At 39.9% G+C, this 18,125-nt stretch overlaps 1 protein-coding gene across 2 annotated transcripts in view; it reads left to right on the forward strand.

Annotated features, from left to right (window-relative positions):
* Window positions 1-1,291: 1,291 nt before the first annotated feature.
* The window catches only part of ankrd50 (ankyrin repeat domain 50), a 30,682-nt gene continuing 13,848 nt past the window's right edge, over window positions 1,292-18,125 (forward strand). The window contains exons 1-3 of one of the 2 annotated variants that reach the window (XM_083566023.1): window positions 1,292-1,405; window positions 5,647-6,423; window positions 16,876-17,108. In XM_083566023.1, coding sequence (XP_083422149.1) covers window positions 5,951-6,423; window positions 16,876-17,108 — 706 coding nt within the window. In that variant the 5' untranslated portion in view covers window positions 1,292-1,405; window positions 5,647-5,950. Of the gene's footprint in view, window positions 1,553-5,646; window positions 6,424-16,875; window positions 17,109-18,125 lie in introns of both variants that reach the window. The other variant, XM_083566022.1, reaches the window with a different exon arrangement.

The following is an 18,125-nucleotide window of genomic DNA, read 5'->3' on the forward strand; positions in this document are numbered from 1 at the left end:
AACCGAAAATAAATACTATACTAACTATAAGGTTAGTATAGATACTAACCTCATGGGATTTGAAATGAAGGTATATTGTGTGTTTTTGTGCAAATTCAACAGGAAAGAGAAATCAAAAGTATAAACGGTTCATGAAAACTGTTTTGTGTGGTTTGAACTTTGCTTACAATCTCAAGAAAAGCTTGTTTTCTTCTAAGTCAGCCATTGTGGAATAAAAAAACCAGCAATGAAATCCACACAAATATATCTGCAGTTTGCACACCGATAAGTGCGCCGTCTAAACATCCAATCAAAGGACGGGAATGTGCGGACGTTACTGTACGCCTGCTAGATGGACTCAGTGTGGCCCAACTCGCATTCTGATTGGTTAAAGCAACAGCAATGTAGCTACTACAGTAAAACCCTATTGTACGAGCAACTAATAGATCGACCTTACTCGCAATATTTAATATTTTGCAAGCAAATTTCGAAGCCACGAGCAAACCCACGCTGTTGGTTCCTCGTTTTCGGCCGAGGGTCGCATCAGTTACTTTTTTTTTTATTTTACTAGAAATTTTGAAAAATGTCTCCCAAGAAAATCAGTGATGGTGCTGGGAAAACGAAAGTAAATAGAATTGCCATGGAAACCGAGAAGGTAACGAGCATGGTGCGCGTCTCACCCTCGCAATCAACCACTAGCACATGCGTAAGTGTTAAATGATGTTTACCGTACGGTAATTTGCGGTGTATTTGTTTGTTAAAATAGGCAACAAATACTTTTTGAGTGCATTAATAAGCGATCGAATGAGGTCTCAGGACGGATTAAATCACCTTTACATTCATTCTTATGGGGAAAATGAGTTCGAACGTACGAGCAAATGGACCTACGAGCAATTTTCACGAACGAATTCTCCTCATCCAATATGTGGTTTTACTCTATTGGGTCTCAAGGCAGAACACGTGATGCCGTGCTCGAATGGAGTCTTATGGGGGGGGTCCCGAGTTATTGTGTGTAATTCATATATTTTTTACTAAAATAATCTTTTGGACCATCCTAAGTCTATTTTTCACTTGTTATGGGTGCTCCTAATGCCTTATGGAGGGTCCCAGATCCCCCCAACCCCCTCTCAATTCGAGCACTGAGGTGATTTGACAGCTGAAATGTGTCTGAATTGAAACTCTAACATACGCTAACATACAGTGATAGATTCTGATAGTGAAGCTAAACACTCCCCAATAACACGCAAAACACGTCGTGCTTACGTTGCGACGAATAACTGAAGGATCTGGCAACCCTATTCCAGCCCACCTCGGTGTGTGTTTTGTATGCAGAGCGCTCCGGTGTCCCGCTGGAAGAACAGAGCGGAGCGGAGCGGAGCGGCTCGGACCCGAGCGGGGGCGAAGAACCAGATAAAACCACACACGAGTCGGTGGTTATTATTATTATCATCAACATTAACAATAACATTATTATTTTTTTAATTGCACTAATAAACAACGACGGATATGTTTTCCGGGATCGGATTTATTTGCGATCATCTCAACCGGATCTGAAGCACGGAGTGAAAGCGAGGTGAGAGAAAGAAGAGAGAAAGGGGGAAAAAAGCAAAGAAAGAAGAAAAAAGAGAGAAAGAAAGAAGCTCAGAAAAAAAATGCAATCATAAAAAAAAAAGAATAAAAAAATTGCGTGTATATTAGATTGAAGTTACACCAGAATATTGTGCAAAATATTATTTTTTATATATATATATATATATAAATTGTTTTATTACAAAATAAACCAATTAATCCTCGCAGCTCTTGTTGTTGTTTATAAAAACATATTTTTGGTATTTTTTTTTTCCTCCTTTTTTTCCCCCCTTCACATCAATAACATAATCGATAAATCAGTGCATTCGGATCGTCTCGATTATCGAAGTATCGATCTGCAGTGATCAAGAAATCGAACACATACTTGTTGCACGTTCGTTACACGTGCGATTGCACGTTTACATACTGTTACAAGTGTGTCCCAGTGTCCAGATGATAAAGAGATCTGAGATCCTGGCTGGTCTGATATATCGTTGTATCAGAAGATCTGTTGCGATATTGTAGTTTCGATATGTTGAAGTATCTATACAGTATGAGCAATCGGAGTGTTTGTAGTATGGGTGTATATCAAAGCCCTATTACACTGATACACTGTTGTATACACACAAAGTATTGATACTGACTGTATATTAGAGTATCATAGTGATGGAGTATCTGTAGCTTCGTTGTGGTATTCGGTGAAAAAATCCAATATAGAAGAGGAATATTGGATTCGAGCATAATTTTGCGTATTCGTGTTAAAAGTATGCGTCTGTCAGGGTGTTTGATGTATTACCGAATCAGCATTTTTAACTGTAGTGTAGATATAGTGTGATATTAGATGCTCATTGTGTTGGAGTGTTGATTTCGCAGAATATCTGCAGTGTTGATGTGAGTTTATTATAATCGTGGCGTATTGATGTATTGATCTAGACTCGGAGTATCGTTATGTTGCGGTAACTGTAGTTTCATTGTCGTGTTCACTAAGATACTATTAGTGTATTAGTGTATGTAGTAGAGTTGTACTATTAGGGGTTCAAACCAGTAAGTGTAATTATAATGGTGTGTTTATCTACCATTGTGTTACTAGTGTAGTATTTCAGTGGCAAACCTTAGTGTATGATTATATGTGGGTTTATGTAGCAAGGTATCTGTAATATAGGTGTTTATGTTGTGTAATTCTGTTAAGTATTTATTGTTTGTGATTCCGAGTATCACTACTGAAAGTACCGATCGGTGTCTCATTACTCACTGTATATTATTGCACTGGAAATATTTGGATCAAGTTTAACGTAGTACAGACGCATTGCTCCAGTATGAGTGTTGGGGTCCAGTATTAGTGTTGGGGTATCTGTCATTTCATTGTAGTATTTAGTGTAGTGTTGTAATACTAAGTAATCATGCTACTTAGTGTTGGTGTGCGGAGGTAGTAAAATATCTGTACTTACGTGTGTATTTGTTGGAAAATCAGAGCTCAGTGGATGAGATTTTGGACTTCTGATTGAAAGGTCATTGGTTCAAATCCTAGCACCAACCAAGCTGCCATTGCTGAGCCCTTGAGCAAGGTTCTAAACCCCTCAATTGCTTCTCTGGAATAAGGGCACCTGCCGAATTCTATAAATGTAAATATATCTAGAATATGAGTGTGGTTGATGAGTGTCATAATGTTGAAGTATCTGAAATTTCAAAGTACAGTAATCCCTCCTTCTTACCTTAATGTCCACTAGCTGGAGCACTACTTTTGAATTTAACTGCCATGGAAGAAATAGCAAACGCTAAAATCACAACACACTGTACAAATACTGTACGGAATACGTCTCCTCACACACGAGGACTTTGCGCAGAAGATAGAGGTGTTGCTCTCGGTCCCGCAATTCATGCCTTCCAGAGGTTCTTCCTTTCTCCTTCTGTTTGCGGCGTTGTCAAATCCGAATAGCGCGCTCGGATTTTGAACGGGTTTTTTTTATTTTTTTTGTTTGTTTTATTGGTTCGGCGTAGAAAATCTGTAAGTCAGGCGTTCGAGGTCAGGGGCTGACTGTATAAGTATTGGGGTATATATAAAATGTATTTTATTAGTAATACATTGTAATGGTAATTAGTGTGGTGTAGTTTTGTTTGATTGCCAGATGTGCTGATGTATTGATGTGTTTGAATGTCCACAGCATGAGCGAGTTGGAGTACTAGTGATTTGTAATCTGTCCAAATATCTGTAAGTGTTAGCAAAGAGCATTTGTAATATCCATGTGACATAATATTGTCTCATTTGAGAGTCTCAGAGTATTTCAATTGACTAGAATTATTAGTTTCATGCAGTGTTTATCTAATCTTGAGTATTATTATGTTGAAGTGTATAATTGCGGTGTAATATTGACTAACGTTGGTGTATTGGTGTATCAGAGTGTCTATAGCATGTTGTTGTGTTCCTCAATTAATCCATTGTAATGAAATATCAGTAGTGTCCATGGGCCATAATATGACAATATCATTGTATGTTAATACTTGTATTATCGGTATAGATTCAATTACCATTATATCAAATATCTGTAGTATTAATTGGGTGTAGTTTTTAGCATATTGATCCAGTGTATTGAAGTAATACAGAATGTGTATAATAATATCGACACGCCAGTCCTATATAAACAAGGTATATGTGGCGAGGTTATGGAAGACAGTTTTATAATGCAGGTCATACCCCATGGCAAGACTGAGCATAGCAGTTCTACTGGAAGATAGTTCTACTGCATTAGCAAGGTCTGTTCCAGGCAAAGATTTCAAGGCAAATGGGTGTTTCAAGATACGCTGTTCAAGCTATTGTGAAAAAGCACAAAGAATCAGGCATTGTTAAGACACATTGGTCGGCCAAGGAATCTTAATGTAGCAGAAAAACACATGCTTACTTTTTCATCAGTGCTATTAAAGAACTGGGGGGGGGGACCAGAGACACCCATCTACAGTCCACGTCTGAAGAGCGGTATAATGGTAAATGTGTCTACAGGAAACAGTGAAGCATGGTGGAGGTTTCTTGCAAGTCTAGGGCTCCATTTCTGCAAAATGGATTTGGTCAGGATGAATGAAACCCTCGATGCTGAGAGATACAGGCAGATAATTATCATACAATACCATCAGGGAGGCATCTGATTGTATTTTGGAGGTCCTTGTCCTGCTGCAAAGTAAATTTGGATCCAGTCAATGTCATTTAGAAATATCTTAAGCATACAGAAGAACAAGGAGTCCTGGAAGGGATAGTTTGGCTCCCACAGAGCCCTGATCTCAACTTTATTAGGTCTATCTGGGATTAGATGACGGGACAGAAGGATGCGAGGCAGCTTATATCCACAGATCTATGGTTAGTTCTCCAAGATGTGTATCTAGAAGAATTGACGTCGTTTTTTTTTGTTTTTTTGGCCACACTGGATAACGATTTGATTTGGATTTCTCTTCTGTTTATCCACTCTTCATTTTTGTCATAATCTATCGCACACTACCATACAAAAAAGCGCTAGTAATATTGGTGTACATCTAAGTACACTTTTAAAATCTAAATATCTTCGGTGCCCTTGTGTGTATTGATGTAGCATTGATGGGTGTCTGTAGCATTAGTGCTTCAAATTAGCATATCAAAATATCACTGTACTGGCGTCTAAAGTTTAGTGTGTTGAACAATGCAATAAGATTTGTGTGTACACATTTACGTATATATACAGTAATATGTACTATAACAGGTGGCTAGCTATCTAGTGTGCCACTTTGTTGTCTGTTAGCTCAAGTTCTTTCTTTTAACAGTTATCTACAGAACTGGTTGCTAATAAGTGGTAATGTGCGAGCTTTATGACTTGCTAATTTTCCATATAACAGACTACTCATATATCTCGTCTTTTTTCACTTATTATTCTGCACTTGTGAAATATAGCTAGGCAATGTAGATTGTGCAGGTAACCTGTCAACATAAAAGTTAGCAAGGAGTTGTGAGTAAACAAATGTCTCCTGCAGACAAAGCTAGAAGGAATTATGTTTGGTGAATGCATGTATTAAGATGTAGGCTAATATAACATTATGAATCTGTAATCTAAAGCTTTCTGATATATTTTTTTCTTTCAGAAACAAAGGCATCGCTAAAATGAATCATGGGGTGGACACTCTGAGCCCTGCAGGAACTGGATACCTACCATAACACGCTAATCCCGACATAATACTTGCGAAGTTTGTTTTTACAACATTCTACATAAATGGAAACTTTGGGAAAGTAAGCAGGACTTGCAACAACCTGCCATGTTTTGAGCCATTTCCATGCCTTTGATGTGACTTTGTCCAAAAAAAACAAAAACGCACCATCGCTGAATAACCCGGTGCCAGTGTCCAACAATGGGTTGGTGTGTGCATAGCTAGCCATCAATCCTTTACCATGGCTCAGACGAGTTTACTGCAGGGAAAGCGCTTCTACTGCCGAGAATGGGTTTTTCACAAGATTCAGCACTGCCTCCAGGAGAAAACCGGCACTTCCTGTGGCTCGGCAAGGGAAGGTCTGCCCATCTCAGGGGGTGGTGCTTCGTCAGGTGCAGGGAAATCAGGATCATGGGGTGTTTTGCTGGTCGGAGGACCGGGGAGCGGCAAAACGGCACTTTGCACGGAGCTTCTGTGGCCGAGCTTGCAGCACAACAATCATCGCGGCCTATGCCAATTCTGCCTGGCGTTTCATTTCTGCCGTGCGGACGACTCCGACACATTGTGCGTGAGCGGGTTCATACGAGGCTTAGTGACGCAGATCTGCAGGAGTGGCCTCGTCCCGCAGTATGAGGAGAAAATCCGCGACCCTGCCATCCAGAGCTCTCTGAAGCCTGGAGAGTGCGAGAGGAACCCGAGCGAGGTGTTTAAAAAGTGAGTAACGCGACAAGCGCGCGCACACGCTATGATTCTTCGTTAAATGTTGACGTCTCGAAAACTTTGTTCAAAGACACGTTCAGTGAATTAGCCAATGAAACTGAATAATTAGAAAACTATGTGTGATAACATGTTCTCACCTTATGTTGCAAGCTGTCATGTGACATAGGTGTTGCCTTAAAATTGCAGACGAGTCAACATGAATAAGATGATGTCATAATAGGGTCCAACCCCCAAAAAACTGGACTTGTTTCAACCTCTGGAAGTCTGTTTTTAGTCAGAAACTGGTGGAAAGTGCTGCGATCCAGCAGGTTATTGCTTTGATGATTCTGAAGCTGGTGGCCAGAAAAGTATTTGAAAACACAACACTAAAAACATAACAGATAGTCCAGGCAGTTGTGCGTTTTTAGGTGGAAGGAAATCTCACACATTATAGGCAGTATCCTGGAACGCTAGTCTTTAAATTTCTTACAAGAATCAGAAAAAAGAAGAGTGGCTTAAAATAAACGAAGCTAAGTTCGCTATCTTCTTCTTCTTCTTCTTTCGGCTGCTCCCATTAGGGGTCGCCACAGCGGATCATCCGTCTCCATACCACCCTGTCCTCTATATCTGCCTCTTTTACACCAACTACCTGCATGTCTTCCCTCACCACATCCATGAACCTCCTCCTTGGCCTTCCTCTTTTCCTCCTACCTGGTGGCTCCATCTTCAGCATTTTTCTACCAATATAATTCATGTCCCTTCTCTGCACATGTCCAAACCATCTCAATCTCGCCTCCCTCACCTTGTCACCAAAACATCCTACATGTGCTGTCCCTCTAATAAACTCATTTCTAATCTTGTCCATCCTCGTCACTCCCAACGAAAACCTCAACATCTTCAGCTCTGCTACCTCCAGCTCCACCTCCTGTCTTTTACTCAATGCCACTGTCTCTAATCCATACAACATCGCAGGTCTCACCACAGTCCTATAAACTTTCCCTTTCATTCTTGCAGATACTCTTCTATCACAAATCACTCCTGTCACTCTTCTCCACCCAGTCCACCCTGCCTGCACTCTTTTCTTTACTTCCCTAACACACTCTCCATTACTTTGCACTGTTGACCCCAGGTACCTGAACTCCTCCACCTTCTCCACCTCTTCTCCCTGCAACCGCATCACTCCACTGCCCTCCCTCTCATTCACACACATGTACTCTGTCTTACTCCTACTGACTTTCATTCCCCTTCTCTCCAGCGCATATCTCCACCTCTCCAGGCTCTTCTCAACCTGCTCTCTACTCTCACCACAAATCACAATATCATCTGCAAACATCATAGTCCAGGGAGACTCCTGTCTGACCTCGTCCGTCAACCTGTCCATCACCACTGCAAACAGGAAAGGGCTCAGGGCCGATCCTTGATGCAGTCCAACCTTCACCCTGAACCAGTCTGTCGTACCTACTGCACACTTTACTGCCGTCACACTGTCCTCATACATGTCCTGCACCACCCTCACATACTTCTCTGACACACCTGACTTCCTCATACAATACCACAACTCCTCTCTCGGCACCCTGTCGTACGCTTTCTCTAAATCCACAAATACACAATGCAGCTCCTTCTGTCCTTCTCTATACTTCTCCATCAACATCCTCAAAGCAAATAAGGCATCTGTGGTGCTCTTCCTCGGCATGAAACCATACTGTTGCTCACAGATGGTCACCTCTTCTCTCAGCCTGGCTTCCACTACTCTTTCCCATAACTTCATGGTGTGACTGATCAACTTAATTCCCCTGTAGTTACTGCAGGTCTGCACATCTCCCTTATGCTTAAAGATCGGTACCAGCACACTCCTTCTCCATTCCTCAGGCATCCTCTCCCCTTCCAGAATCCTGTTAAACAATCTGGGTAAAAACTCCACTGCCATCTCTCCTAAACATCTCCACGCTTCTACCGGTATGTCATCTGGTCCAACCGACTTTCCATTCTTCATCCTCTTAATCGCTGCTCTCACTTCCTCCTTACTAATCCTATCTACATCCTGCTTCACCAACTCCACATCCTCCAACCTTCTCTCTCTCTGATTTTCCTCATTCATCAGCTGCTCAAAATATTCCCTCCATCTTCTCAACACACTCTCCTCACTAGTCAACACATTTCCCTCTCCATCCTTTATTGCTCTAACTTGCAGTACATCCTTCCCAGCTCGGTCCCTCTGCTTGGCCAATCGGTATAAATCCTTTTCTCCTTCCTTAGTGTCCAACCTCTTATACAGTTCCTCATATGCCTTTTCCTTGGCTTTCGCCACATCCCTTTTAACCTGCTGCCGCATCTCCTTGTACTCCTGCCTACTTTTCTCATCACTCTGTCGATCCCACTTCTGTTTTGTATATATGCTATATGGTATGTTTATGAGTTAGCTAAGTTAGAAACAAGCTAACTGTTAACGTATGAGGTAGCATATGAGGTCCTAGCCTAGCAAATGACCCACGTGCTATAGATAGCTAATGTTACACTTTATTTCGTTACACAATACACCTTCACTTAATACATGTGAGCTAGTCACATATTGGCTAAATATATTTATGAAGTCAGGTAATGCCAGCCAACTGGATCTGCACTATTTGAAAAAACACACACAAAGGGCTCGCATGACTTGTTTTGGAGCACTGGGTCAGCTGGAGTACCTCAGACTGGAATGTGCTACAGAAAGCACACACACACACACACACACACACACACACACACACACACACACACACACACCCCTTTGTCTGAGCATCTGGTGTCATTTAACGTGCATACACACTCTTACACAGGATGAGTTAGAAGAGTAAATGGTCAACAGAGTTATTGATTCATCTGGCACTTCGCCCAAGATACGGTCACTTGAAAATGTCCAAACACAAATCCTCCCACTCTCCAGACGTCCAGTTTTGAAACCGGAGACCCACAAGAGACGAGCCACTCTTGTACTAGATAACCGATAGTCGTTTTTTTTTAAATATCATATCATATACTCTCTCCAGAATCAATTCAGATTAAAAATCTTCTAGTGTCTTTGCTTTTGTCATGTTTACTCCTTGGAACATGGATCTTTGTCCTCGAGACACGTGTTTTAAGGTGGCATAAGTGTCCCTGTGCTTGTTCTAAATCCAAACTGTGTGTCCTTCATTATAACATTATTAGAGTTAGAGAATGTCTAATTGTGTGACATTGGTATATTGGTACATATTGGTATATCACACACTTGGTATATGTGAGGGACCTGAACATAATGGCCTGAGTAGTTTGTAGCATATTCCTTTTTTGTTTTGTTTCGTCCTGTTCCGTATTTGTCCTCGAGACACATGTTTTAAAGTGGACTGAGGTAATTTCTGAGGTAAAATTCTAGCGTAAGTGTCCCTGTGCTTATTTTTTCCACACTGTGTCCTTCATTATTACATTAAAAACGACCAATTGTGCGACGTTTGGTTACATGGTATATCTGAACGATCTGAACGAAACGAGTAGTTTGTAGCGTATTTTTTTATTTTGTTGTGCCCTGTTAGATATTTGTTGTCAAGACACGTTTGAAGGAGGACTGAGGTATTTTCCGAGGTAAAATCCTAGCATAAATTGGGCTGCTCTTACAAGAAAACAATTAAAGAACTGTAAATATGAATAAGAATAAATAAAATGAGAATTTGATCAATTAAAGCCGAGGAAACAGCTTTTTTTCAGCTTCTAGTCGAGAATCTAATTCTGAACATGCTGTGCTGACTAGTGATGAGAGGAGCTCGTAATTGGGAAATCCCCACTTTTGAATTTGCCTTTACTACGTCACTGGAGTGTGTTAAGAGCGTAACATTAGCCAGCATCAATTGCTAGAAAAACAGGAAGAAAATGTTTTCCTGACGCCTCATGCCGCCAACACCCTCCACAGCTTCACTCTAAATTTAATAAAGAAATATATGAAAACAAGCACCATGAAGTTTTTCCAGCTAGATAGAAAGCTAACGTTGTTTGTTAGATTCAGACTCAAGTGCTCACCGATTGTGACAATCGATCGCGATCGGATAGACCCCCACAAATCACGTCTGACGCATTGCCCACCTAACACGCGAAGGGCCAAAAGTCTGAAGGCGCTACTGTTTTCTCCTCCATTAATCTTTACTAATGACTGCAACATGTGTTTTTTTGTTTTTCTTTTTATCGACCCAGAGCAGCAAGTCGATACAGGCGGAGGATTAGATCGGTCAAATGAAAAACACAAACAGCTCTGAATAAAATACAGAAATAAAAAGCGCAATAAAAATGGTATTTACATATGTTACATATATTATATATATTTTGCATGCACTGTATATAGTATAATAATTTGAAAAAAATTTGAAAAAAAGCTTTTTCCCTTTTCCATTCTGTTTGTCTTTTTTTCTGTAACACAAAATAAATATATTATTTGTTTATCAAATCAAAAATAGTGTATAATATAAATAATATGGCATAACTATTTTTTTTTCTTGAATTAATTTGTGTTAATATTTTCAAAATGTATGTATCGATTCATTAATTATTTTAATTACAGCATAAATAAATAGCTATGGTCCGTTTTATTTTAATTTATGAAATATATATATAATGTAATCTATTACATTGTAGAATAAATACACATAAATAATTTAATTTGTTATGCATAAAAATGTATTTCTTTCCCTGTGTATCTATCAGTTAATCTATTGAATTTAATAATATTCTATTGATTCTTTTTTTATTTTTATTTTAACAACACTGGGTCAGCAACCGTTAGCACATGAATGGAATATGCGATGCTGTAACAATTGATTGAAAATGTATAAAACAGGGAAAAAAATCATGCTTTGAAAATGTTTTTAATAGGATTGTTGTATTCTAAGGGTGGAAATCCCTTTTGGTCGTGCACCTGGAGTTTTTGACCCTGCAGTAATTGAGGCTGTTGGTATTTGGTTTAAGATAGAAAAAGACTGTGTGTGTGTGTGTGTGTGTGTGTGTGTGTGTGTGTGTGTGTGTGTGTGTGTGTGTGTTTGTGTGTGTGTGTGTGTGTTTTGGTAGACGTGCTGTCTGCTTCCTCTGTCCTTGAACCAAACGGCTTCTGATAAAACCATCTGCCAGCTGGTAAAGTTCATCCCAACCTGGACATGGCCAGTGTTCACCTCACTCTCTTTAAACCTCCACAGTTGTCTGAGGAATTCACAAGCTTCCCAAGCAAGCATTTCCTCCTGTAATTCAGAAATCACTCGAATGGGACCTATAAAGTGGCAGGTGATATAGAAAAACACTTTTAGCTGCTTAGCTCAGAACTAGGAGCAGATGATATGATAAAAAAAAATGTCACGTTTTAGTTTCTGAAGATATTTTTAGGATGCACCAAAAACCCATTTCATTTTAAGTAAAAAATGATAATCAAATTAAATTCTATTAATAAAATTTAGAATAAATATCGATAATAATAAAAAAAAACGAATAAATGTATTATTATTATTTAAATGTAAATAATACATAAATATGATCGTTTATTAATATAAATGAATAAATCATGAGATTAATTATAATAATATTAATATTAATTATAAAATCTTGGGAAATTAGACATTTCTTCAAAATTATATTAAAACAAGAAAAATTCGAATTTTTATGATGACAGAATTTTTGTACAATTCAGAATTAGGCTGAATTCATAAAACTACATTGCATGTAGACGTTTAGGGCATTTGGCAGATGCTCTTATTCAGAGCGACTTACATTTGTCTCATTCATAAAGCTGAGCAGCTATTGTATTAAGGGCCTTGCTCAGGGGTCCAGGTGTGGCCAGGATTTGAACTTATGACCTTTGGATTCAAAGTCCCATGCCTTAACCACTAAGAAAGCACCTTGACACCATCTTCATCCACCAAACCTTCATCCATATAGTGTATGTAGGAGTCAATCTCTTCAGACGTAGCTGTCTGTCAACAGCTCGGTTTAGTGGGATGCCATAAACACGGGCTTTGAGCATCTTCAAAGTCTACTCTCTACTTTCCGAAATGCTTTATTTGCACTTCCCGTGAACGTTAGCTCGGACGAACGAACAAATCAAAGCGCACGTTCAAAGTCTTAGCCTTGTTTTTAAACCGGCTTTTGTTATGGTTCGCTCGCGAGCTGCTGCCTCAGAGTGTTTAGTCTGCTGTGTTAATGTTTGGCCTGAAACCTTTACTAGTGTTTTGCGCTCTGTCACATGCACTCTACAGAGCTTTAGGCTGTAATGTATTGCTATACACTCCATATACTTCATACTGCACTTCATCACATACAATCTTATGCTAAAGTGTCCACAAACTTTTGTCTGTACAGTGTGTGTGTGTGTGTGTGTGTGTGTGTGTGTGTGTGTGTGTGAAGAGAGTCTGCGGCATAAGACCCGCCGGCGTTTTCCATTATTCTCGATGGGAACGTTGAAGACTGAATGTAAGTGCCGACTCGTGTCGATTTTTTATGATGTACTTTTTGTGTGTGTGTGTGTGTATGTGTGTGTGTGTGTGTGTGTGTGTGTGTGTGTTTGTGTGTTATCTGTGTGTCGTGTTCGCTTCTGAATGCCACGTAGTTGAACAGGATCAAGTGTAATCGATGCCTTTGAAGCTTTTTCCACTGAGTAGGAGGAATGAGAGAGAGAGAGAGAGAGAGAGAGAGAGAGAGAGAGAGAGAGAGAGAGAGAGAGAGAGAGAGAGAGCATTGCTGAGCCCAGCCTGAACGCTACACTGCAGCCTATCATTTAGCATTGGTGGTGAGGGAAAACGGTGGAGAGGCTGAAAAGGGAAATGATTGAGAGAGAGGCATGTGCTGTGGTGCAAAGGAAGGATGAAAGGATGCAGGAAGCTCGATCTGTCTTGCTCTGCCTTCTTTCTTCCACCTCGGACTCATCCTTCTTTTGGTTTCAACTCCTCTTTGTCCTTCTCTCTCTCTCTCTCTCTCTCTCTCTCTCTCTCTCTCTCTCTCTCAGTTCTTTACTTCCCTAACTCTACCACGCTTCATTCGTTCCTATTCGCATTACACGTTTTACTTGTGACACTATCATTCTTCATTCATATCTCTCTTTCTCTCTGCTCGCCATCTCTCTTCCTCTCTCACTCTCGTTCTCAGTGACCGTCTTTTCTCTTCACACCGTTGCCGTAGCAGCCATAAGGTGATAAGAGTGTCAGCGAATGTGCAAACAAAAACACGTAAACAAGACTATGCTGACTGTATTTCTGTGTCTTGCTAAGGGCTGAGTTGATTTCACTGTGTGTGTGTGTGTGTGTGTGTGTGTGTGTGTGTGTGTGTGTGTGTGTGTGTGTGTGTGTGTGTGTGTGTGTGTGTGTGTGTGTCCAGAGACTAAGAAAATATGTTCTCCAGTTGCCAGAGATACACACAATTCTCAGTTGGTAATAACACCAGTGATTCATGAAATATGGACGTAATATAAAGACTAAAAGGGTTCAACTCTAATGGAATTTCATGTAATCATGCTGTAGAAGTTTTTTTTTTACCTTATCAGATTCTATTTATGATTTTTGATTACTATTTATGATTCACTGCTATGTTGACCAAAGCCCCAGTATCTAAAGCGCAGCATCCTCAAAACATGATTCTTCCCCCACCATCCTTAATTGTGGAACTTTGTGGAACATTCTACAATCCTACATCCTACATTTATTTATTTATTTATTTATTTATTTTTTTTACAAAACATACATTTTAGCTTATTTTTCTATCAAACTCTGGGTATTAAAGTGTTTGGTCCTTAATCCTTAATCACTTACATGAATGTGGTCAAGAAAACATTAAATGCTTTGTTTTTTTTTTTGTTTTTTTAGAGATTGATTGCAAGAACTTCCCATCACCATCGCACATACACACCTGACGAGTCTCTTAACTTCAGATAATGCCAGTACCCGTTGGTTTCTGCGGAACTGTTCTGATACAATCGGCCGGTACAATGAAAAAGATTTAAAACCACCTTTCCCAACACACACACACACACACAGTTGAAGTGTGTACATCAACAAAACTATGACATGCGCTCTGAAAAAATCTTTTCACTGATGGTCTGCTGTATTCATCTGTTTACCTCTGTGGATGGACAAAGAGTGAGTTACTGATTACTTCCTGTCCCGAGTGCACTGCTGAGTCAGCGCCCATCTCGCACCCAGTCAATACATCCAAGGACAGCAAGATTTAGAGAGAGAGAGAGAAAGTGAGAGAAAGAGTCAGAGAGAGAGATGATTGAGGGTGTTCCTAAAACAGAGCTACTGGTTTGCCTTGAACTCAAAGAACCGAATGATAGGGCGTGTGTAAGGAATAAAACACCATGAGACATGCATTTCCATTTTATTGTGTGGCACAGCACTGGTACTGGAGACTCCTTCCGAATAAGATTATATGCATTTATGAAAAGCATTAATAAAACATGTTCTTGTCTAAGATATAAAAATAATAATGTATTGGAACAAGTGCACCGCTACAATTTACAGCTGTTAACAAAAAAACAAAACAAATTAGGAAAGAAGACCCCAGTGATGTCAAAAGCTCTCTGAACATTGTCTAATGGAGTAGCTGATGGATGGATGGATGGATGGATGGATGGATGGATGGATGGATGGATGGATGGATGGATGGATGGATCGATGGAAAAAGACAAAGAACAATAGATAGTTATGAATGAATGAATAATTGAATAGATATAAATGAAATGAAGAATGAAAATATGTATGGATGTATGGATGTATGGATGGATGGATGGATGGATGGATGGATGGATGGATGGATGGATGGATGGATGGATGGATGGATAGATAGATAGATAGATAGATAGATAGATAGATAGATAGATAGATAGATAGATAGATAGATTTCTTAACCCACTTCCAAAAACCCCCAAAAGTTAGAAAAAATGTTAATCATTACAGAATGCAATCGTTTCCATTTCAAAATAGCAAATGTTTAAACTGAGAACTATTTTAAGGAAGAAACAAGATTATTTTGAATCTGATGGCTGTTTTAAAAAATTAAAACGGGTGAACAAAAGTCTAGAAGAAATAAGTGTTACTAAAAAGAAACAGTTGGAGGGACATTTTGCAACTAATTAGGAGATGATTATGTATAAAAAGAGCATTTTAGAAAGGCAGAGCTTCACCAATCTGCAAAAATCTGTGTCTACAAATTGTGGAACAATTTCAAAGTAATGTTCCTCAACAACAGATTAAAAAAACTTAAAATATCTCATCATCTACAGTATGTAATATCATCAATAGATTCCAAGAATCTGGAGAGATATTTCTGTTCAAGGGACAAGCAATCTTGGATGCCCATGATCTTTGGGCCCTCAGGCAGTACTGCATTAAAAACAGGCTGATGATGGAAATCACTATGAACACAGTTTGCAATATCATTTACAAATGCAGGTTAAAGCTTTATCGTGCAAAGAAGGATCCATATTTGAACATGATCCAGAAACGCCACTGTTTTCTTTAGGCCAAAGCTCTTCAAATGGATTGAGACAAAGTGGGAAACTCTTCTGTGGTCAGACAAATTGAAATTTGAAATGCTTTTTGTAAACCATGGGCACTATGTCCTCTGGACTAGAGAGGAGAGGGACTATCCAGCTTGTTATCAGCTCTCAGTTCAAAAGCCTGCATTTCTGATGGTATAGGGGTGCAATATTGCCTATGGAATATGTAGCTCTTTAATGCTGAAATGTATATATAGGTTTTAGAGGTTCTATCCAGATGACATCTTTTTCAGGAAAGACCTTGCATATTGTAGGATATATGTAGTAGAAGAGTCCATGTGCTGAAGTGGCCTGCCTGCAGTCCACACATTTCAGCAATTGAATCTTTTGGCGCCTCATCAAACAAAAAAAAATATGACAAAGAAGTTGAGCAGCTAGAATCCAGTATCAGACACAAATGGGACAACATTCCTTTCCCAAAACATCAGCAGCTGGTCTGATCAGTTCCCAGATGTATAAAGGCTGTTGTTAAGAGAAGACACGATGCTACACAGTGGTCTTGTCCCAACTTTTTTAAGACGTGTTACCATAACATTCAATTGTTCTATTGTGAATGAAATATGGGTTTATGAGATTTGCAAGTCGTTGCATTCTGCTTCTATTTACAATTTAGATTTTTTCCCAATTTGTAATGTGCAGCAAAGGTTGTAGAGCTTCACAAAAATGGAATTGGCTATAAGTAAATCTAAAAAAAACATTGAAAAAGCCCATTTCCACCATCAGGGCAATTTTCCAGATGCTTTTGCTCATATTTACTAAGGGTGCTAATATTTTCGGAGGACGCTGTATGTAAGTAGTTAGCTACATTCCAAAAAAACTGCCCAAGATGCATTCTCTTTCATAAGGATCTTCTGTCTCTGACTTTTCTCTCTCTCTCTCTCTCTCTCTCTCTCTCTCTCTCTCTCTCTCCTCACTCCTTTCTTTCTCAGGTGTGTGCTGCTGCCGCTTTTGAGCTGCACTCCTCCACCACAGGCCCTGTTTTTACTCGTCGACTCTATAGACGAGGGAATGAAAGGGGGCGGGACGGAGTCGAGCTCCGGCCCCATGAACCCGCGCAGCATCGGCGAACTTCTCTCGTCTCACCACGAACTCCTCCCACCTTGGCTCCTCCTCATCTGTTCCGCCCGCCGCCAGAACAAAAACATCACTAAGCTTTTTACAGGTAAGCTAACTAGCGCACATCTGAATAATTTCTGGGTGTGGGTGCTTAAATAAGAAAAACAGACCAGCAATAAGGCCACGCCACAGTTTCTTTACTGGAACTGACAAGCACAACCCCACATCTCCTTCATTAGGACTGACAGACACAGAGGCCACAGTCCTTTCACTGAGATTGACAGATACAAAGGCCACACCTCTTTCACTGGGACTGAGTAGCACAAAGGCCACGCCCCTTTCACAGAAATTGACAGGTACAGAGTCCAAACCTCCTTTGCTGGGACTGACAGGCACAAAGGCCATACCCATTTTTCTCAGATTGACAGGTACAAAGGCCACACCTCCTTTACTTGGACTGACAGGCACAAAGGCCACGCCTCCTTTGCCGAGCCTGACAGGCATACCTACTACCCAGCCAACCCAAGATTAGGGGTTAGTGGTCTAAAAACGTTTGGTCCAAAAAAAGAAACTTTGTAACACTCTCACACACACAATCTCGATCAAAAAGTTTTTTATACACTGTGAATAAAGATCAGGAAACGAGGTCAACTTGGACTAAAAATACATGTGTGTGTGTGTGTGTGTGTGTGTGTGTGTGTGTGTGTGTGTGTGTGTGTGTGTGTGTGTGTGTGTGTGTGTTTTATGAATATGGCAGAAACTAACTATGACTATAAATACATCTTGTGTAAATAACACTTCTGTCATGTCTTAAAACTAACTAGTCCCAATTTTTGTAAACGTCATGCGTGTGTGTGCATGTCTGTGTCTGTGTGTGTGGGTGTGTGTGTCTGTGTGTGTGTGTGTTAGCTCTGAGACTTCAGGTAAAGCTGACAGGCAAAAATGTTAGCAAAAATCCTCACCACTAATCATTTCCTGTTACACATCTTTTTTTTCCACATTCTGTTCGACGTCTGGGATTGGAAAAAAGGGTCCTGTCAAGGAGGAATTTCTATTTCTCTCTCTCTCTCTCTCTCTCTCTCTCTCTCTCTCTCTCTCTCTCTCTCTCTCTCTCTCTCTCTCC

The sequence above is a fragment of the Silurus aristotelis genome (genome assembly GCF_946808225.1).
Source record: "Silurus aristotelis genome assembly, chromosome: 17".
NCBI lineage: Eukaryota > Metazoa > Chordata > Actinopteri > Siluriformes > Siluridae > Silurus > Silurus aristotelis.